We start from the raw sequence: 23,971 nt of genomic DNA, 5'->3' as shown, positions 1-23,971 counted from the left end.
TAATGTAATATATAAATACTTAAATACATAAAAAACGCACAAATGTGCTGGGATTCGAACCCGGGACCATCGCCTTCAGAGGCAAGGTCACTACCCACTAGGCCAGTCAGGTCGTACGAGTAGAATTGTGGTCACAATTAAAATACGAAGAATACAGTGTCAAGAAATATATTAAAAAACCAACAATGACGATTGCCATATAAAATACAGTTCTATCACTTATATCCAAAAAAAATGAATAATAGAGAACAATTTGCATTCTAAAAACATCAACAAGAGACATCTTTACACAAATTGACGATGCCCCACAGTAAGCTCAAGAAGGCTTGTGTTTTGGGTGCACAGACAACGATACATATACATGTATATATATAAATACAAATACTTAAATACATAGAAAATTCCAATGACTCAGAAACAAACTACTTACGCACAGCAGTAATAAAAAAATAAAAAAATATTGGATATTCTTACACAAATTAAGTAAGGCCCACAGTAAGCTCAGGAAGGCTTGTGTTGTTGGTACTCAGTAGGGAGTGCTCCAGATACTGGTCTTCTATACAAAACAGTTCTGGAACCGGGAATTCCCGGTTCTCGCCATACAAACAGTACCGGGAGCATTCCCTAGTACTCAGACACCCATGACTCAGGAACACTCACTCAGGAAGTCTATTGTGAATATCCATTTCCATAGAAAGTTCCATAGAATATAGGAATTTCGCGAGCTGTAAGTTGGTAGAGGAAGGGCCGGTTTGCAATGAAAGTCTCGCCGGTCCACCAGTGGCCACAGAGACGACGTCGGACCATTTGAGCTAAAAAAGCAAAAACAAAATTATCCGTTAAAATTTGGAACAATTCAGAAAACTTTATTGTATTTCAACATTCGTCACGTAAATTATACTGAATAATTAGAGATTGTTGGTTTATTGTTGTGTGCCTTCGAGCAACACCGGCTTCCGACACTTCCGAAGGGAGGAGCCTAAGCAATATCTTACGGAACAAATCATTCTGCCATTTTTTTCGGGGGGAAACGTGCACACACACAGTCGCACTTCTCACTCACTACATACAAAATCCAATCTGTAATGACGACACAAATACATAGAAAATGACATATGTTTTGTGTACGGATGAGTCACAACATGCACCGCCATAGGTACAGTTGTACCTATCGGCTCCTCTACACGATGGCCCATCGTAGGTCAGTCTAAGGGACGCAGCCCACCGAGAGTTCCGTACAAATTTATCATTAATCATTTTTTTAAATCCTTACAAAAGTATAGTTTTCAGATTATTTTTCTCTAGTTGTAGTGTAAGACAATATTACTTGCCAAATTTCATAGCTCAAGGTCAACGGGAAGTACCCTATAAATTTTGATTCCCTTGAGAGAATCGAAATATACGTTTTTTGCGGCATAAACGGCCGTATCTATTTTTTACGTTAACTTAGAATTTGATTTCTTCACAGCTTCATGCGACTAGACCTGTCTATATGGTTTAAATTTCAATTCGATACAGGCCCTGGGTTCGAATCCCGGTAAGGTCATTTATTTGCGGGATGAGTAAAGATATTTGTTCCTGAGTCATGGATATTTTCTATGAAAGTAAGTATTTGTATATTATATATATCGTTGTCTGAGTACCCACAACACAAGCTTAACGTGGGGCTGGACATCAATTAGTGTAAGAATTTAAAAAATAAAAATAGAAGACTATATCAAATACCGTTTAATTATCCGGGAGCCTCATACATAAAGATTCAACATGTCCGAACATGAATAGACAACAATAACAGAAAAAACGTCACAAACAGTTTTAGGCAAGTTACAGGCAATTTGCTTCTATCACTAAAGGCTAATGTAAAACTTTGAAGCTGCGTTAACATAATGTAATAAAAACAAAATTAAATTTTTTGAAAAAGCCCACGACGGTTAAAACGTAGTTGAAAAAGGATAAAATAATTTTGAAACCCCCCGACTAAAAGAATTTATGCTATGAACTTAATAAAAAAACTAAGAAAATCCGTCGGGGGCTGTTTTAAATATAAACAAATCGCATCGAAAGTATTACATGGCACATCAATTGTGATGTGAGAAACAAAATTAAACTTTTTAAAGGAAGAGGGATCCAAGACAATGTGATGGTTTTAATTCGTTTATTAACTACGGAGACTAATTCATCTAACACTTCACTTATAGAGATAGAAGATAGGTTTGGGCAAATTACATTGAAATAAAATTTCTAGGCTGGTCTAAGGGATTTGAGAAGGAAATGATAATATATTTTTGTTATTATAATGATATTTTATTTTCATTAAAACAAGGTTTCATTGGTACAAGAGGAATTTTACCAGTCCACCGGTGGTAGTAACATAGATAATTAAGCAACACTGAGTAATTTGGGCTGGAAAAATCGGAACATTAACATTTGAGATTTTAGTAAAACGATTCCGTCAAAGGTCGTACACAAAAAAAAAGCAGCCAAGTGCGAGTCGGACTCGCCCATGAAGGGTTCCGTACCATTTATGATGTATTAAAAAATAACTAGGTACTTACTAGATCTCATTCAAACCAATTTTCGGTGGAAGTTTGCATGGTAATGTATATCATATATTTTTTTAGTTTTATCATTCTGTTATTTTAGAAGTTACAGAGGGGGGACACATTTTTTCACTTTGGAAGTGTCTCTCGTGCAAACTATTCAGTTTAGAAAAAAATGATATTAGAAACCTCAATATCATTTTTGAAGACATATCCATAGATACCCCACACGTATTGGCTCCTCTTCACGATGGCCCAGCGAGATGGCCATGCGATGGCTGACACGCCACTACACGATGGCGACATTCAGTTGCGATCTATTCGTTTTCCAAGATGGACGTGGAAGCATTAGCCGCTGCAGCAATTTATTTATACGCCACGTACCAACCTTTTCTTAATCTGCACAATAATAAAGTAATTAAAAAGAAATGACGTAGAAGATTATGGTGGATGTTATCTATCCATCGCAATAAATAAATAAATAAACGACTTATTATGGGAAATTGACTAAGTCCCACGGAAAGCTCAATAAGGCTTGTGTTGTGGGTACTTAGACAACGATATACATATATTATATACATATGTATAAATACTTAAATACATAGAAGACATCCATGACTCCGGAACGAATATCCATGCTCATCACACGAATAAATGCCCTTACCAGGATTTGAACCCGGGACCATCGGCTTCATAGGCAGGGTCACTACCCACTAGGCCAGACAGGTTGTCACCTAAGTCAATTTAAATTTGTGCAATAAACTCTTCAAACCTTTGAAACCCTACTAAAAATCATTACTTGTCTCTTCCTTAATGTGCCGCTGTGTAGGTATATATTGTGCATATATATAATTTATGTATGTACATATATTTAGATATGTAGGTATCTAATATTAATTTCTTTTATTATTGGTATATTTATTTATTTAAATTGTGAATGTACTGTATATACAGATGTCTGCGTAATGTATAAGTAATTTTCCTAATCCTCTAATTAATTCGTGCACTATTTGTTATAAAAACTTTTTTTTTAAATATCCTGCTACCTTATTTCTATAGTTTTGGTCTTTATGTGTGGGGTTCCATGTTACGCTTTCTCCCCGATATAACTCTAAAAACTTTATTCTTTCCTGATGCGGCCACATACTCGTCATTTTTAATCATAATAATACACAGCACGAACGTCCTCACTCGACCGCGTTCGAGCACGCACTGAGGGATGGGCCACGTGTAGATGCGGACAGCCATCGCTGGTCCACTGCCTTTGATGTGCGGACGAAAAACCGACACCGCAGCCATCCCATCGCCATCCCGCGCGCCATAAGCCATCCGACACCACTACCCTCTCTACACGCTGGCCCAGCTTAGTGGGCCACTATGATGGTCCATCGTGTAGAGGAGCCATATGGGTTTGATAAAATATTTTTTTTATGACGTATTAAAAAAAAACTACTTACTAGATCTCGTTCAAACCAATTTTCGGTGGAAGTTTGCATGGTAATGTATATCATATATTTTTTTTAGTTTTATCATTCTGTTATTTTTTCACTTTGGAAGTGTCTCTTGCGCAAACTATTCAGTTTAGAAAAAATTATATTAGAAACCTCAATATCATTTTTGAAGACATATCCCACACGTATGGGTTTAATGAAAAAAGATTTTTTGAGTTTCAGTTCTAAGTATGGGGAACCCCCAAAATTTATTGTTTTGTTTTTCTATTTTAGTATGAAAATCTTAATGCGGTTCATAGAATACATCTACTTACCAAGTTTGAACAGTATAGCTCTTATAGCTTCGGAAAAAAGTGGCTGTGACATAAACGGACAGACAGACGGACATGACGAATATAATAAGGGTTCCGTTTTTTGCTATTTGGCAACGGAACCCTAAAAATTTCCCAACCAAGTCAAAGCCTTGTCGTTCACCAAATTCTACGCGTAAAGAGACGCGTTCGATGGAATCATCAGGGCTTAAATCATATGACCTTGAAGGTCTTTAATATGAAGACAGTAAATAGGTACCATCACAACCAACTGATATACATCAAATGAATATAGTGGTTTTTTTTTTTCAAATAATGGTACAAAAATCTACAATCATATTTGAGTCCTCTAGCCGCCCAGAGGCCTATAAAAAGGTCTCCTAAGTATTCCATTATATACAAGCAATTATAGGATTCGTAATTATCTATGTCTAGGAGTAATTTTATTGTGATATTTATCCAGAGAAGGATCCATAGAACAGAGGAATCTCCTGCGCCAAGACTAGATATAAGAAGGGATGGTCTGCTTGGAATGTTTCGCCAGTCCACCGGTGATAGCAATGTGGAAACCACATGATTTGGGCTGAAAACATTGGCACATTAAAATGCTGTCTAATTCACAAGTCAACAAAACGGTATCGTCAAATTGTTCGCTGCCGTAAAAACTAATACCTACATCAATTCTGGGGATCAGTTGCCAAGAGGACCCCAGGCTCCCATGAGCCATGGCAATAATCCGGAACAACGCGAGGAAGATGTTAATGGTATCGTTAAATGGTCTAACGGTCCTTCAAAAGCAAGATGGAACGGTCAAGTCAATTATTAATTAATCACTAGACTTAAATCGACCAGAATATATTGTTTTTGACGGCATGCATCTATTCATCAGAAGCATTTCATGCAGAAGCATGTAACTGCGTCGAAATATCTGGAGCTCAAAAACAATATAAAAGTTAATCACGGTTCATATTCCGGTCGATTTAAGTCTAGTGAAACTAACCGCGAATCATTCAAAACTGTCAACGATTAATCGTTCTCCAAATTCAACGCACAAAGGGATGGGTTGGACAGAACACAGAGGAAGCAGTTCATACGCTGCGGATACAACTCTGATGCTGACTACAGTAATCAGACATAAGGGAATGACCCCAGGAGGTAAATTCAAACTTACATTGTGGTATTTAATAAATGATGTGAGTCGCCCGTGCCCGATTATTTTGATGAGACACAGTTTGAACTTACCTCCAGAGTGAAAATGGCTGCATATTCCCTATTGTTTACTAACTACCTCTTTGCCTAAAGAATTACAAAATACAGGCCAAACTGTGTTTTCTGATTTCAAGATTTGTATTGATTCTTTTATTGGGGTGTGCAATAAAGGGTAGTAGTACTAATTACCTACAATGAAAATAAAATCATTGTTGCTTTTGTTTTACTTCATTCGATTTTAAAACAAATCAAAGTCTATTCTATTTTCTAATACCATTGATTCACATTCAACTGCAATGGCAGGCCAGTGCAGCACAGCCTCAGGAAGAATACAACATTAATGATTTGTCTAAAACCATTATTTTCACCGAATATACTTGGTGATTTTGATGTCATAATCCCACACATCAAAAATGTATTAAGATGGTTATACCGAACAAGGTTTCCCATGGGATCGATATGAACATCGAGAAAAAATTTATCCCTAGGCCCTTACGTTGCGTCTACTTCAGACCTTTAAGCTCTCCATAAAATTTTTCGGCATTTTGTTATTAGTTCCATTAGGAAAAATTTTGTATGACCCTCTTAGAACATTTTTAACATTATAATCACTGTCTGCTCCGGTGGGTTTTCGTCGAGTAGCCTAACGTCTGCGTAACTTACTTTCTATGCATCTCACTTGTTCTCACATATTAGTGCGAGCGCGAATATGCGAGCACGAACGAGATGCATAGAAAGTAACTTACGCACACTTTAGTGAATATATCAGTATCATGCTGATGGTAGCTGTACAGATTATTGGCATTCGTTCATTCTACTGACTACTGAGAGTGTATTTCAAACTCACTAGCAGCTGCAGCTTCCGTTCCTGCCTCATCCACCGAGATGAAGGCCTTCTGGATGGCTTCCGATACGTAGAGTGGCTCATCAGATGAGAGCATGGTTGTATCTCCCTTATTCATATCGAAAACTGCCTTAATTCCCATCTGAAATAATGAATTTGTTAAATTATATTAATAAATAATACTTCAGAAACTTTGTTAAATTACGTACCTACATCCGTACCGAAAGTATTTGGTAAGGTTATACCATTTACTAACTAATCCTTATTTAAGATATGTAATATGCAATGACAACTTTGATAAATAACTTTAGTCTTTAAATAAAATCAAGTCCATGATTATTATATTTACAAGAGACAAAAAGTTTTTGTTCTATTTTTTTTTTAAGAAAATAGTAAAATATTTAATCTTAAGTTTAATTGCTAGTGATATCCACTTGTGGCATGGTGCCGCAGATGTTGGGAGCATTTCCTCATTCTATCTCAATACAAATAAATATATATATATATATCCAACTATATATACTATTTGTATATATTTTCAACTTAAAAAAAATATTTGTTCATTATAATTTACCTTTGGCAGAAGTTCCTTCAAATTTATTTCTGTTTCAGCTTTGAACTTCGGTATGATTACTTTGAGAGGTGTTTTCTGCAGACTCTTAATGACTGCCATCAGGTCATACCCGGCTATCAGTCGTTCCATCAGGCCACCTACCCCCGCTGGCTCACCCTCGATCTTATCTGGCAGTACTATCACCATACTGGCCTGACCTCCCTTATAAAACATTTGCAATATCTGCAATCAATTGTTATTTGATTTGCGGGCAAAGTTGCTGTTTAACCTCTCATACTAATTTTTGACAACCGAACATAGAAATATTCTAACAATCAAAAAAGTGGAATTTTAAGCGTTGCTAGTGTTTCAAGGCACGAAGGTTAAACAAACTTTGTTCCGGAGTGAAACACAAAAATTTTCACCACATCAACTAGACGAAATACTAACTTATTTAAAAAGGTTATTCCCACTAGTTGTTACCAGTGGTAAAAGATGGAAAAAAAATTCCCAGTAGCTACCACTGGTACCACTAGTTAAAACATCTTGGTGGTAACTGGTGGGATAACGCCTTAAAATACAAAATAACAAATTAAAATTAACGTTATTAAACACTTATCATTCAAAGTCATCACTTAATAGTAAATTCTACCAACTAACACGAGAGAACAACTCAAAATTTGCATCTACTTTTCCACTATTATGGATAAAATGCAATTTTCTCTTCAGTTACTGAAGTATAAAGTTTATATTTAAATTTAAAGAGAATATTTACGTACTGATGTGGTAAAATGAAGAAGCAAGAGTTAAACAAGACATAGTCACAGCTTGTCGTGTCATCATGCTGATTGGCGCTAAATTGTAACAAATATTAAGACATTGCATATATTAGTTTATATTTAAATTCATTAAAATCTAATTATAAATAAGAACCAAGTACCATAACCCAAACTATCTATAGGTGGACCTTATTACAAAAGGCATAGGGTCTACCGATAGGCCAGGTAATGAATGGTCAAAAAAGTTATAGAAGGAAATTCCTGGAACATAATTTTTAACTTCGTAACTTTGTTTGGACTAGTTAGAAGGTGCACCCCCGATTTATACGAAAACGATACCAAACATGGCCTAGCAGCTTCAATTATGTATATATCAAGATAAAATTGAGAGCCCTAAATAAACTTTCAGGGGCGGATATCTCAAAAACTATACACGATAACGAAAAACTTGACTAGATAAAACTTGTCACAAATGTAATTAACTTTTATTTTGAGACAGTGGTTATATCACCAAGACGCATAGTTTCCGAGATGTAATCGAAAAACCGAAGACTAGTACCTTCAATCCGACCGGTTCAAGAGCTAAGGCCGAGGACTTTTGGTATGTTCATCTAACCTTCACCTAACTAGTCCAAACAAAGTTACGGAGTCAAAAATTGTGCTCCAAGCATTTCCCTCGAGTGTTGCTGTTTGTACTTACTATGTAGGTAACGATTTTGTTGTTAGTATCTCAATTCAAGAAGAGATGAGTGTATTTTTGAACTTACTTTAGCCTGTAATTCTGGACTATATTTGTAATTGAAGCTTGGTCCTTCCAGGCTCATCATTTTGACATTTACACTTTTGGTGCTATTGACTTGAAATTTTTCGGTAAATGTGGCGTTCGCTTTGAATGGAATTTCCCAAAAACCCTGATAAAAATAGCAATAATTAAGTATTTTAAACGGTTATGACGAGGTTTGAAATAGGTTTAAAATACTAATCAAAATATTGTTAGTTTCAAAATGCTAACCTCCTTTAAAATAGCATGATATATTTACACAATGGTTCAATAGCCTTGCAAATAAACCAAATTATATGAATTTTCTTACGTGAAAGTAGATTGCATTCACTAACACAACCCGTGTGTCTTGATCCAGCATGTCAGCAGAAACGATGTCTTTAATAATATCATTTGTTTGTTTCGCTACCTGTAAATAAATAACAATAAAAATATTATCTGCTCATTTGATTTGCCACGCCAAGAAATAGAAAAATAATCATGTCATTAACCTTATACACCAATTACCTTTTCTTAGACATGCTCGGAAATGGTCGCATTTTGTGCATAAATCGAAGACGCAAAGTATCTTATATAGATTATCCTAGTGACGACAACCCGGTGCGCGCAACTATACGGAAGGAACGTGTATGTAACGTAGGCAATGTTCGCTAAATATATTATATGTTTATTGTATTTCCGAGCATATTTGAGAAAAGCACTATGGAAACAGGCATTGTCAGAGCTTTTGCCAGATAATGCCTTTATTTCTACTTATCCCTCAGCAACCTCAGTAATGTTAAGTTAGTCTCCTGCTTGTTTTTATTTTACTTAGTACTGTGAATACTGTGATGAACATACCCAGTTATTAATAGAATTAGCTGCATCATAATTTTTGCCAAAATCGATTTGCTCCAAACTAGCATTGATAACTTTTTCAGCATCCTTCTTAACATTAGATTTTAGATCTTTTCCTTGTTTCACGTAGATTTTGTTGGCGATTTTAAGTGTATACTCCTGGCTGAATGGTTTAAGTATTGATGTAATGGTTTCGATGAATGGCTTCTTTAAATTTTGAGTGAGAGACGTAAACACAGAGCGAAGCTGTAAATAAAGAGAAGAATAAATAAGTTTTAAGGACACATCATTTGTTTTGTGTAAAGGATCCATCGTATCTTAATTTTTTTTTTATTGGTATTCAGGACAACAACAGCCGTAGATATACAATTTACATAGGTATTTTTACATAGTATTAGGCCAATAACACTATGTAAAAATATATACTTACGGAATGTTAAATAAGATAGCATCTTCCTTCCAGTGACGTCCTTATTGGGGAATTATGTTTTCTAATAAACCAATTATTTTTGTATAAATTAGTATAATTACTATTGTTGTCCTGCTGATTTCCCAACCCTTGGTCTATGTGATATAGTTTTATATTACATACTTAATTGGTTTATTAAACAACACAATTCCCCATTGAGGCCGTCACTGGACGGTCGATAGCCTCTTTTAAGTTGCATACGCTCAAGAGCAGTTATTATGAGTTATTTTATGTGGAATTTTACATACGACATGACTTTTTTACTCTTAAGCATTATTGTATTTACATTATCTTCATTAGGGATGTCGAGAGCTTTGAATATTTCCGCGCGAGATTCGTTACTGCTGCCAAGGGCCACTAATGCTAACACCGTCTCCACTGACAGAGGAGAGCAGATAAAGGTTTTTTCGCTATCCAATTCCTGGAAAAACAAATATGATTATTAATAATTCGTTTTAGCATTGTATTACAAAGAGGGGACTCCCTCCCTCTGGTCGCATACCAACTTTTGTCATATTTTTAATTGTCATAACCCTTTATGCATTAAATTGTAAGTCTTAAATTTTTGTGTCAGAATTATTCTTGAGCATAACTGGATTTTTGTCATAAATGAGTTATTTCATAATTTTTATAGACATCAATTTAATTCGCATAAAATTTTAGGTTAGTTTCGTTAGGTAAGTATACACAAAAAATATATGAAAACTGCTATGTATGCCATCAAATATTACGGCTAAAAATGAATGACAAAATATAATATGACTTTTCATTTGTATGCGCAATGATGATTAAGACACAAGTTGTTATGCGTATCAAAGATATGAGATATGATGCTATATTTAAGACCAAAATGTACAAATGAACATGATTCCATGGAATAAATGATATGATATGATATGATATGATATGACTTAAACTTGTATGCAACCCAATATGGACCCGACAAAGAGACATGGATTTCTCAGAGGCATTTGATGGTGTAATTAGTGCGATACGCGCTGCTACATTAGATACTTAGATAAATGAGTCGTGTGAAATTTGCGAGCAAGTTTAGAGTGTTGATATTTTACCACTTTTAATTAGAGATGTCAAAAAACAAGTATGGCCCAGTTTTACGCGTTGAAACTCGTGCGTGAGATGCACACCTATCACCAAGACGATCGTCAAGGTCATATCAAAACCAGTTTAAAACCGTTACAAGTTTTTTAAATGTGTTTCGGGCTCAAAAAAAAATGAAAACATCTAATAAAACACTAAAACACTACTACAATACTAATTCAATATACTAGGTGCACTTATTAAGCCATAATTATAAATACCGAAATGAAACAAAAATCCTTGAACGTTAAAACAAAACATAAACACGCGCCTTGAACTCGAATGTGACCGATAAGTTCAATGACTCACATTGCAAAATCGCGCCGCGAAATTCGCCACATGATTCACATGCAATGTCATCTTCGTAATTTTAGTTAGATCTCTTTGACGTACACTTTTAGACTGACTGCCTTTTTGATAGTCTAGCCTTTTTTATACCTAAGCGGGGGCGGGAAATACCCGAAAAACAACGACGCATCGGGAAACTACGCCTTGCGCAATACAAGACGCAGATTCTTTAAAAATGAACCTTACCTGTATACATTTATAGTCTAAATGCAGAATAAGCGTTGCCGTGCATGCAAATGTGTGCAATTGCAGGCTTACCTTTGAAAGTGATCCTAATTAATGTATATTTAAAGTTCATATTAGGAACAGCTAACAATGATAAGCGGTGTGTTTGTAAACAAAAATAGTAGTCTTTAAAAACATTTCACTGGAAACCATTACGAATTTTTGGTACGTTCTTAATATTGCGCTACTTAACTATTAAATTATCCTTGTTTCTCGTACAGTTGCCATCACATATATTGGAACGGCCAAGGTTCTCAAAAATATCTGAACAGAGGCCTTATTCCTACAGACGAGCGTATTTTGTAAAATGCTTCCTTTTTCATTCAAGATTACGACGTAACTATTAGTATTTATTCAAAAACTGGTAACGTATTTGAATAATCATTTCCTTAACTAGGGGCTTGAACGGTTCAAATTTTCTCTTTTAAACCTCTTTTAATGAGTTTCCTTGGGAGTCTTTTTCAAATTTTGCAGTGAGAAGTGTCGTTTCGGTTCTCAATTTTGCAGTAAACAAGAATAATTTGGTACATGAGTGATTACAATTTGATTTAACATATCTTGTACGTGGGGCTGGAATGATTTAAAATGGAAGATTTATTTGAAAAATTTGATAAAATACCTTCCGAGTTTTCTTTTTTTTTTTGGTGAGAACATGGTTATATTATTTTTTTTTTCCGAAAATAGTACGTATATTTCCCTTTTAAAATAATATTATAGCAAACTGTAACTTTATGATAACCTATTTATAAAAAAAAAAATCATAACTATGGGACCTACATTGCGGTATATTTTTTTAAAAGACGTATAAATCAAGCGGCATCGACGGGACGCCACGCCGCGCACTCAGTCGCCGCCGAGCGCGCTTAGACGACGGATCTGTGCTCGATTGTCAGGCGTTCGTTGCGTTCGTAATCAGCTACGGAGTTCCGAGAAGTGCTGTATACTGCGCTTAGAAAATTTTAATACAAGTACATGTTTTAGACTACGCTTAACAACCGACTCTCGCTTATTGATAGATTTGCAGTGTTACTTGAAATTACATCAGGGTTTGCATTATTATTTTAGACCCGGATGACGTCCAGGTTCTCATGATGGAGTCAGGAGTTGGTCATCAGAACTCCTAATCTACTCATTATAATTCCATCGTGTTTGGGCTCAAAAGATTTGCCCTGACGAGTACCATCGATCTGGATATGGTCCAAGGTCTCATGATGGAGTCAGGGGTTGGTCACCAGAACTCCTAATTTACTCATCATAACTTCATCGTCTTTGGGCTCAATAGATTTGCCCTGATGAGCGCCACTGATCTAGAAAATTGGTTTCAGGGTCTCATGATGGAGTCAGGATTCGGTCACGAGAACTCCTAATCTACTCATTAAAATTCCATCGTGTTTGGGCTCAAAAGATTTGCCCCGACGAACACCATCGATCTAGATGAGGTCCAGGGTCACATGATGGGGTCAGTAGTTGGTCACCAGAACTCCTAATCTACTCATCATAACTCCATCATGTTTGGGCTCAATAGATTTGTCCTGACGAACACCATCGATCTAGATGAGGTCCAGGGTCTCATGATGGAGTCAGGAGCTGGTCACCAGAACTCCTAATCTACACATTATGTTTGTGAAAGTGTTTATGTGAGGGTATGTGTGTATATATGTGAGTATGTATGTATGAATATGTGCGTGTGTATAACTACGAAATGTGAGAGAAAACAAAATAAAAGAAAAGTAGCTGTAGAAGTTATTCATCTTTCGGGAGCAGACGCAATTGAATATTGTCGTCTACTACAGTCATTTCAAAATATCCTCTGACTCATCATAGTTCCAAGAAAGTAGTAGGGGTTGGATATGCCTTTTTGCTTCAGTTAAGTTACAGTGCCTTATGTCGCAGATTTTTACTAATTTATTGTATAAATGCGGAAAGAGATAAGCCGAGAATCTCATAGCAAAAGTAGTTTTAACAGGGGGCTTGGGAATTTTGTACACTCTTTTTAGTATCATGTCTTGTAGATTAGGCTGACGACTGACCATATTGTGTACGTAAAAGGAAGCACGCAGTAAAAACAATCTACGAACACTTAAGACGTGCGCTTTAATAAAAAGTTCAGAAGTAGAATACCGTCGGGGGAGTCCTAGGCAGACTTTCAGAACTGCTCTTTGTGCTCGCTCTAAAGTGATTAAAGTTGATTTAGTAGAACCACCCCAAGCGAGTATACAATAACTTAAAATAGACTGACACAGAGCCAAATATACAACTCTAAGCAGGTGAGTATTCCAGGGTCTCATGATGGAGTCAAGAGTTGGTCACCAGAACTCCTAATCTACTCATTATAATTTTATCGGGTTTGGGCTCAAAAGATTTGCCCCGACGAACACCATCGATCTAGATGAAGTCCCGGGTCTCATGATGGTGTCAGGAGTTCGTCACCAGAACTCCTAATCTACTCATCATAATCCCATCGTGTTTTTGTTCAACAGATTTGCTTTGACGAGCACCATCGAGATCTAGCCAAGATGCCAATAGGCACCCTGGGTGCTTAGCCAACACAATTCAAGCTATACAGTTCATCCTGTGACTTTCTCCTAATTTAGCCGTAAGCGCATATTCTTTATTTATAGCCTGCAGTCATTTACTATCTATCCATTGGTGTGAAAGAGATAGAATAAAGAGCAAGGGTTATTACACTCTGTACACTACTACTGTGCATATAAAATAAAATAAAGAGTGCCCATTTAATATAACACTAAAATTAATATTGCTTGAAATTATATTTAAAACTATCAAGATTATTCTTGTCTGCATTGAAACGCGCGTCGCGTTGCCGGCGCGGCGCTCGCGTACCGAGCGCCAACGCCATCTATCGAGCGTTATTTCGTGAAATCGGAGAACGCTCTAAGGAATAAGGGCTCTTAAACATGGTGATCCACTGAAAAGCTCTCTATTATATCACGATGTATACAAAATACTATTGATGCTGCTGTCAGTTTATTTCCTTTTTACACGACTGCCCAAAACAAGGAGTGTACTCGTATTGTTTTCAGCTTTCATGTTTGTGGGTATGTAAGTTTCTTTGTTCCACCCTAGCAGCTAAATGCCTGAACCGATTTAGATGTTAGAGGCATCCTTGGAATCCTTATGTCATCCCGAGTAACATAGGCTATGTGACGTCATGATTAATACTATATGGCGGACTATGTATTGCAAATTGCGCAACCGACAGAAAAGAATTCTGAAAGCCTGTTCCAAAAATATATACAACTTATGTGTTAAAGTATTCATTTGGTTGGAGTATATTTTTAAAAAATTAATTCAAACGCTAAGATAAATGAATTACCCAAACCTAACCTAAGATAAATGAAAACCCAAATGAACCAATAAAGAATATTAACTTACTAATTTACTTACTTAAAAACTTACTTATAACTAAAATAGTTCCCTGCAAAGCTGTATATATAGTTTGACTGCATGTATGATCGAGTCTCTTTAACATTAGGTACATATTTGACAAACATAAATTAAATAAAACTAAAACGTCTTTAAATTTCAAAAGAAACAGGGTTATGGATATTTAGGTATACCATTTGAGCAATGTATTAAACAAGAGTCTGTAATAGATATAGTTTTTAGGCACTTTTAAATTTAGTCATATTTGTCTCATGCCGGATATTCTCAGGCAGATTATTTAAGAAGTACGGAAGTCTTTTACTTATAATAATAATAATAAATCCTAGATGTCGCTTTTTGTGGGGGCCCATCTTGTGGGGGCGAGTCACCGTCTGCCGGAAATAAAATTGAATACCGTTTTATTAGGCAGGCGTCCGGTTTTTTATCCCATAGCCCAGTATTTAGTCCATCGCTTTCACCCAATAGCCCAGTTCATTTTAGATTCCATCAACCCTGAAATAGTCCTTACACCCTGGCGGGTGCTGCCTCTGCGTGCGTCCCATGACACGGGCAAGGGCAACATCCGCTAGGTGTACCCCTTACATTTCATTAAAGTGTCAAAAGGGCATCTACGTGTTGGCTTCGGCTCCGCGCACGCCTCCCAAAGGTCCGGAACACCATTGTTCCGTGATGGGAAAGACATAAATAATAATAATAAAGGCCTAGAGATGTGACGACCCCATCGCCCGCTGGTTTTACCAGTGCAATCAGTCAACGCAGGGCAGCTTGTGGCAAGCTTTGGGGAGTAGCAACCTTACGTACCCGAGTGCTTCTGTTATAAAGGTCCGAAACACCATTGTTCCGTGATGGGAAAGCCATAAAAAAACATAAGAAATAAAATCATTTATTTCAGACCAAGTTGATCCATAGCTTGTTAGTTACAGAGAGGATCTTAATAACTATGTTAGTTGAACAATACAAAAAATTTAAAATATTATAATAGAAAAACAATTAAAACTTAATATGTAACACGATATAGTACTATGTTGTAAATTGACAGGAGCAAGCAAGGCAAACAATCTGCTCTACTTGACCCTGCCATTGCCAATCACCACTTCAACCCAATAGCGAGTAAGAGGAGAGTCGAAGCGCTCCGCTAACTCTCGAAGGTCGTTGCTGCGCTGCCCCGCATACGTTTCAGCAGTGATCCAACTCTTTTTCGCCTGATGGTGAGTCATCTGTACGCGCCTCTGCAAATATACGGGATGCACTGCAATGTCTCGGCAGCCTCAACAACATTCTGAGGATGCTTTTTTTTTTTTTGGAAACCATGTTGAGAATCATTTAATTTACTTTTTTTTTTTACTGTTACTGGTTAGATTAATTATAGATTATTCGACTATTTTATCGATAATAGAAAGAATAGAAATTACTCTGTAGTTAAAAAATACTTTTGAGTCACCTTTTTCATGGATTGGACAGATTAACGACTTGAGTTTATGCATTTGCTACTAAACACGAGTACTATCTCGGACGATATGCCAACGTTTTCAACTGTTTGTTTAAGTTATTTAGCATGCCTATGTTACAATAACGCTAATATGTATGTAGCATTTAATTATTGAAATTAAGAAAAAGAAAATCGTTACGTTACAAGTGCGAAAAACACAAAATTCAAAACGAGTGGTGATCAATTAAACCCGGGACCATCAGTTTCGTAGGCAGGGTCACTACCCACTAGGCGAAACCGGTCGTCAAACCATATGTACTGTAAAATGTATTTACTTAGCCATACCCCGAAGTAAACATAGTTTAAAAAACACCGTGTCGAACAAATATCGTCGTCTAGGGGAATTAGGGTCCGTAGCGTAATGGAATTACACCAACAAAAAATCTACTATTTCGATATTTTATAAAAACTTTGCTTTTTTTCAATAAACATTACATACATTCTTAATAAATCACTTTAAACGTAATGATAATCAATGTGAAGATCCATTACGTCACAAATTTTAGGTAGGTTTTAAGAAAAGATCGAAGTATTTTAAGTGAACCAGTCTTTATTTATTTAACTACAAAACAAAAATAATCTTCTAAATAATCGGACAGACAGACGGACATGACGAATCTATAGGGGTCCGTTTTTTGCCATTTGGCTACGGAACCCTAAAAACGAATAATATAATTATGCAATACCATGTATTACAATAAAGTTATTTGACAAATTCATTCCAATACGCTACATTTTTGGTTTCAATCGTTGCTTTTGATGAGCAAAATTTGAAAGCCCCAAAACACTATTAAAGGTATCTAAATATTAACAGCAAAAATTCAAATATGCAAAATACAGTTTTAAGATACAAATATTCAAATATTGCCAGTTAATATTTTAAAACTAGAAAACGTTAAGAGGGAAGAATAGCTTTTTGAATCTAGCGAATTAACGATAAATCTTAACAAATCACTTTGATTTTGATGTCAAAATATTGCTTCAGCAAAATATACTCTAGATTTATATGTTTCGCTTTTTTGAAAAAAAAAAAACTTTTGATTTGCAAAAAAAAAAGAAAAATTATAATCCAGTTTTTCATTGTGTCAATAACAAGAAGTGGAAAAACCTTTTCTCTCTCTGTATTTACTATCACGTGGTATACTTCCCTCTTAATGAATTTAAAATTTCATTATATAATTCTTTTACATAAAAGGCCTACTAAACAAATTCAGGAATATCTTAATGACATATATTCACATTTATAAGCTTACTTAGTTAGTAAGTATTTAGATATTAATAAAATTAACTTAATTTAATATAATGCATGTGACACACATATATTTGCATGTCTCTATAACCAAACATGTAGCCCTTGTATTATTATTTAAAACGAATTGTATAAGCAAATAAAACTCTGAATCTGAATTTGAAGATCTAATATATACGACCTATAAACGTTTGACACATGTTACATGACGGATAACTTTAATGAAGTAGCTACAGCGAAGTTTCATTTCCATGAAAAATTCCGTAAAATATAGGTATCTCCTGAGCCAGAAGTATGTAGAGAAAGGGGTGGTCTGCTATAAACGTTTCACCCATCCACCATCGCAAGCATAATAATTGCAACGTAATTTCATCTGAAAAATATGTCATTTATTAGTCAAGAGCAGATATTGGATTTTACGTGGAAAAATTTAATGACAATTTGGGAGTTCCTTTATCGATAAACTCAACTATCGATACTTTTTCCATGGGATCCATTACATCTTGTGATCGCTCCATGTTTTGATCGTAAACATCGATCGTAATCTTATTCAAAATATTACTATAAGAGAAAATAAAATAATAACCTAAACTTCACTTTATCATCATTTTTTTCTAACCTAGCTCATATCATTATGAAATAGTTAAGTATAGTAATAAAAAAACGTAGAAAAATTAAGGGCAAATCGCCTAGCGTGGTATGGCCATGTGATGCGGACGGATGATAGTCATGTGTCATGTGACGAAAAAGATGAATTACAAATGAACGTGAAGGGAATTAGAGAAAAGAAAACCGAGGAAACGCTGGATGGACTGTTTAAGAGATAATTTTAATCAAATACAAGTAAATGATGAGATGTGTGGTTGACGGGCGATAGAGAAGTTTGCGACATACAAGTGTATGGGATAAGGAAAAGAGAATGATAATGATAAGTAGGAATAAAATGTGGTGTGTGTGCTACGCCTCACCCACACATACACATAGTCTAAACATTTATAAGTGCATAGTACCTGTTATTTAAGCCATTATACGTTTAACCCGGAACCTAGTTGTTTGATTAAACGCCCAACCTCACATGGCGACCCTGCCAGTGCGGCCTTGTAAATAACACGTACTATGAACTTATGTATGTTAAGGCTATGCATGTGTGTGGGTGAGGCGTAGCACTCACACTACCAAAAATAGGGAACTCACTAGCTGCTGCCGCTTCCGTTCCTTTCTCATCCACTGTGATGAAAGCTTTCTGAATAGCTTCTGATACATGTAGTGGATTGCTAGAAGAGAGCATGTTAATTTCTGCCTTATTCTTATCGAAAATCGTCTGGATTCCCATCTGAAAAAGAATTTTGTTTGATTGATTTATATTTATGTTTCTAATGATTTCTCCTACCTTTTCTCCACTACAAATTTTAATTATGCCAAGTCGTTCGTATCGTTAATTTACTTTATGTTAAATTTTAATTACCTACTACAGTACGTACATAATAAAGTTAGGAGAAAAAGTTTTTCTCTTTCCTTATTCATCAATTCCTATCTCACTATGTGGTCTATTACCATTATTTTTGTCTGTCGAGGCTTTTTAATATTAGGTTTTTATTGCACAAATGAGTTATGGGTTTCTGTTTACCAAATCATGTCTGCATTATTCATAAACTATATACCTTCGGCAGTAATTCCCTCAAATTTATCTCAGTTTCAACTTTAAACTTCGGTATTTTTACTTGAAGATCTGTTTTTTTCAGACGCTTGATCTCTGACATCAGGTCAAATCCAGCTGCCAGTCTTTTCACCAAACCGGTCACGCTACCTGTGTCGCCCTCAATTTCATCAGGCAATATGATCACCATACTAGCTTCTCCTCCCACATAGGGCATTTGCAAAATCTGCAATCAAAGTTCTTTAGGTTTAATAATTGGACACTTTGACAACCTTAGATTTTGAAATCATCATTAGACCAAATACTAGCTTCTTAGAGTTGTAATAAATAGCAAATAGAGTAAGGGACACTCTGGTGAATTGTCTTGTGAAGTGAAAATTTGACTAACTAAGAGAGAGAGAGAGAATATCCAAGTGATGGATTATTTGAATCTTACTTAATGATGATAAATGAACTGTAAACTTACTTTTGCATGTAATTCTGAACTATGTTTGTAATTGAAGCTTTTATCTTCCAGGCTCATCATTCTAACATTTACATTTTTGGTGCTGTTGACTTGGAAGTTTCCGTCATATGTGTCGTTAGAATCAAATGGAATCTCCCAAAAGCCCTATAAAAATACCAATATTAGATCACCAAAGTTTCCAACCAAAGACCAGAAACTGCCAAATAGGGGAAATAATTAGTGTATAAGTGAGTTTTGGCATAGTTCTAGAGAATGGAGTTTTAAACATGGTACGAAAATACTGATAGGTGGGGGTGAAAGTAGGTAACAGGGTTTTAAAGGTCACCTTTTATAGTAAATAATACATAAAATTACTATATGAAATATTTTATACCTTTCCACTAGGGTCAATATTTAAAGAGATAAAGGGGGGGAAGTTAATTGTTTCTACACATAATAAGTGGGGAAGTGCAGTGAGGTTGCGCTTTTGCCCTAGGCGATGCTGCTTAGCATAATTGTTCATTGGATCAGACTTACTTGATCTAATCCCCTAGCTGCGAGATGAACTCTTAAAACACATCGAAACGGGTCCATCCGTTTGAGAGCCACGATGCCACAGACAATCAGACAGACAGATATTGGCGTCAAATATATACTGTAACACCCCTCTTTTTGCATCGGGGGTTAAAGTTGAATAATGTTACCTATTTTATTAATATTTACGAAAGTTTTAACATTTTTCAATTTAGGTTAAGGAATCTTGCAAGAATAAAAAATGTACAAATCACTTCAAGTGTTTTTAGATTGAATTAAAAAAATCTAAATAAAATAATATGTAATCTCTTACGTGAAAGTGGATTGCATTTACTAGCACAAGTCCTGTGTCTCCGTCCAGCATGTCGGCAGAAACTAAGTCCTTAATAATATTGTTAGTTCGTTTTTTCACCTAAAATTATAGCAAACAATTTTTTTTAATAATCGAATTGAAAAATTAGGTACTATACTCCAAAAAAATGTGTATCAATAGTCACCAATTATGGAAGGTGAAGGCAAGGAACACAATCTCCATGTACCAAAAAGTGTCCGTCAAAAAAATTTAAATAGATGGCGCTACAATACCTAAGAAAAAATTCAAATCATAGACAGCGCACTTCCCTTCGTCAATAACGCCTAGGTTCTTAGCTTAGCGCTAATCTGAAGAGATTTGGAACTATTATTTATAGCTGACAGCTGGACACTTTTGCTACAGTTCTGCCAATAGAGATTGTATTCCTTACCTCCACCTTCCATATCACCAATGTTATTTTGATTTTGTGTCAGTATAAAAATAACTTATTCTCAAATAATTAAATAATAATTATTCGTAATAGACGAGCATTTGAATTTACCCAATTATTAATGGAATTTGCTGCATCAGAACTTTTAACAAAATCTATCTGTTCCAAACTGAAATTGAAAACTTTTTCAGCATCTTTCTTAAGCTCCGGTTTCACAGATTTTCCACATTTCACGTAGATTTTGGTAGCGATTTGGAGGGTGGAATCACGATTAAAAGGATTGAGTTTTGATGTGAGAGATTCTATGAATGGTTTCTTCAGATTTTGTGTGACAGACGTAAACACTGAACGAAGCTGTAAAAAAAGAAAATGGTGGTCTTCACATTAGGTGTGTAATCGCACGTCGCACTGGTGTGCGAGCGTGACATTGCTCTATGTGTCCCACTCATACACCGAAGCGACGTGCAAATTCGCATCAGTGTAATAAAAGCGTTGTAAAAAGAAGTTTAGAGGATTTTTTATACGTTTTATAACCATAACTAAGTCATAGTTAATATAGGTAGACCTCACCCAACGACAGTACATATTTTCGCCAATAGGGTTGTTTCCAATTTTTTGAAACGCTCGTATTACATTCTATATTAACTAAAAGTTGCCCTAAAATTCAACTTTTATACTAAAAACGGCTTTAAATATGTTAAATTAACAAAATATATTTTGACAGATACTTTCGCGCCCAAAACGCTCTTTGAAAATTATGTGACGTCACAGTTTACGGTTTGACACATAACTACATACGCACGTAGAAGATACGAACTGTCAACTGACATTTGTCATTTGTTGTTTATCGCCTAACTGTCAACAGTGTCAATCCGAGAGTTATGACGTCATCAGAATCTTCAATGACGTTTCGAGTTTGATCACGTGACGTGTGCCAAAAGATATTTTAAATTCAATATTTACAAAAATATGGTCATTACAGGTCCCCTAAAAGTAGTTTAACATGTTCTTATAATCCAAAAGAATTTATTAGGATACAATTCTGCCCTAAGATTTGTAGATGGAAACAACTCTATTCCAAGCATTCAATTAAACGGTGTCGAACAGATACTTTGATACTTTTCTGTTCTCTATATAGTTCGCAATGTTCAGGTATGCTTACTATAACTGTAATATTTACATTATCTTCATTAGGGATGTCTAGAGCCTTGAATATTTCCGCGCGTGAGTCGTTCCTGCTGCCGAGGGCCACCAGTGCCAGCACTGTCTCCACGGACAGAGGAGAGCAGATGAAGTTTTTGTTGCTGTCTAGTTCCTGGAAACAATAACAGTAGAATAACAGTAGAGCTTACTTATATCTATTACGTAAGGTCAGGTGAAGGAGCAAGTTTATACATTGATTCGTGTTCAGTGCAAGTTTATTCATTGACCACTAAATGAAAGTAGCAAAATATCAATGTGTGAACAGGCTCCAGTGTGAAGGCCAGTTATTTTACCCGTATTAAAATAAATAAATAAATATTATAGGGACATTCTTACACAAATTGACTATGTCCCACAACTTGTGTTATGGGTACTCAGACAACGATATAGATAATAAACAAATACTTAAATACATAGAAAACATCCTTGACTCAGGAACAAATATCTATGCTCATCACTCAAATAAATGCCCTTACCGGGATTCGAACCCAGGACCATCGGCTTCATAGGTAGGTTCACTAGTTACACACTAGGCCAGGCCGGTCGTCAAACCGGTCAGTCAGTGGTATTGACTTTTAAAATTGTACACGGAACCAGTATAAAATTGAAACCAGGGGCCCATTTCTCGAACGGTATTACTCTATTATTATCAGTGTGTTGCCATGGTAACCCATAACACTTGACAGTTCGTGGACTAATAATACTACTTACTAGTCTGATACGATTTGGTGCTACTTTCCCGAAAGCGTGCGGGAATGAGCGCTTTCCGTGCATATGTTGAAACTTAAAAGAGCCAATGTACTGTAAAACGTTGTACGATAATTCATAATTCATAATTGATTTATTGTCTGTAGAACACGGGTAGATACAATGATGGAACATAATAATATAGGATCACCATGGTCTTGCCATTAGGCGTACAAACAGTCAAACTTATTATCTAGGTACTTACTACTACTTAATACATAACGACACACGTGCGTGTAGATTGAAAACACTCCCTTCGGTCGTGTTTTTATTTATCACCACTCGTTGCGAATTTCCTATTTTTTGCACTTGTATCGTAAATAACTATAGGTAATCTAATACCGTTCGAGAAATAGGCGCCAGGGCTGTCCCACCACGCATAAACAAACAGTTGTAACCGTCACTGGAAAACTTAAACAATTCTTTACCATATTCTCCTACAAAATAATCCGAATTACTCGTAAAACTGTAGGTACCTATATCTGTATTGAATGTTACTACTGTTATCATTATATATGTGATGGGGTTGGTGCAGAGAGCACTAAACTTCTTCGCTATGATATACATACTCGTACTTATGACTTCACACAAATGCTTTATTTTAATACAGAGCGTTTAAACAGAAAAACATAAACACATGAACATGGCACGTGACCTTAAAAGCGATCGATAAAAGTCACTCACATTGCAAAAACGCGCTGCGAAATACGCCACGTGACAAATCGGTGTCATCTTTACCACTGTATTTACTCGTATTATTAATTTAAGTGTTTGTTCTCTTTCGCGTACTCGTACACTTTAAGACTGATTGCATGTTGTCAGTCCAGCCAGACTCTTTTATCCCCTGTCGAATCGTGGGTAGGGAATACCCAAAAAACAGCATCGGGAAACCACAATAACAAATGAAGTAGGTATGATCACTAGTTTCTTAAAAAGTGCACCTTACCGGTGAGAATTTAAAGTCTAAAATAGATTATGAGTTGTCGAGAATGCAGACTAGTGAGATATTTGGCGGATCTTTGAGATTTAACTTACGTGCTGTACATTTAAA

At 35.8% G+C, this 23,971-nt stretch overlaps 1 protein-coding gene across 1 annotated transcript; it reads right to left on the bottom strand.

Annotated features, from left to right (window-relative positions):
- Positions 1 to 152: 152 nt before the first annotated feature.
- LOC133526613 (antithrombin-III-like) lies at positions 153 to 23,663 on the bottom strand. The gene is made up of 16 exons (XM_061863305.1): positions 23,605 to 23,663; positions 22,151 to 22,285; positions 21,082 to 21,324; positions 20,541 to 20,639; positions 19,715 to 19,858; positions 19,253 to 19,474; positions 18,786 to 18,924; positions 17,826 to 17,964; positions 11,182 to 11,299; positions 10,061 to 10,195; positions 9,309 to 9,551; positions 8,779 to 8,877; positions 8,455 to 8,598; positions 6,930 to 7,151; positions 6,359 to 6,497; positions 153 to 812 (listed from the first exon to the last, which is right to left on the bottom strand). Exons 1-16 carry the CDS (start codon positions 23,650 to 23,652, stop codon positions 670 to 672), a joined length of 2,412 nt encoding a protein of 803 aa, XP_061719289.1. The 5' UTR covers positions 23,653 to 23,663; the 3' UTR covers positions 153 to 669.
- Between the last annotated feature and the right edge of the window lie 308 nt (positions 23,664 to 23,971).

This window comes from Cydia pomonella, chromosome 16 (genome assembly GCF_033807575.1).
Source record: "Cydia pomonella isolate Wapato2018A chromosome 16, ilCydPomo1, whole genome shotgun sequence".
Lineage (NCBI taxonomy): Eukaryota > Metazoa > Arthropoda > Insecta > Lepidoptera > Tortricidae > Cydia > Cydia pomonella.
This window is presented reverse-complemented; position numbering and strand designations above follow the sequence as displayed.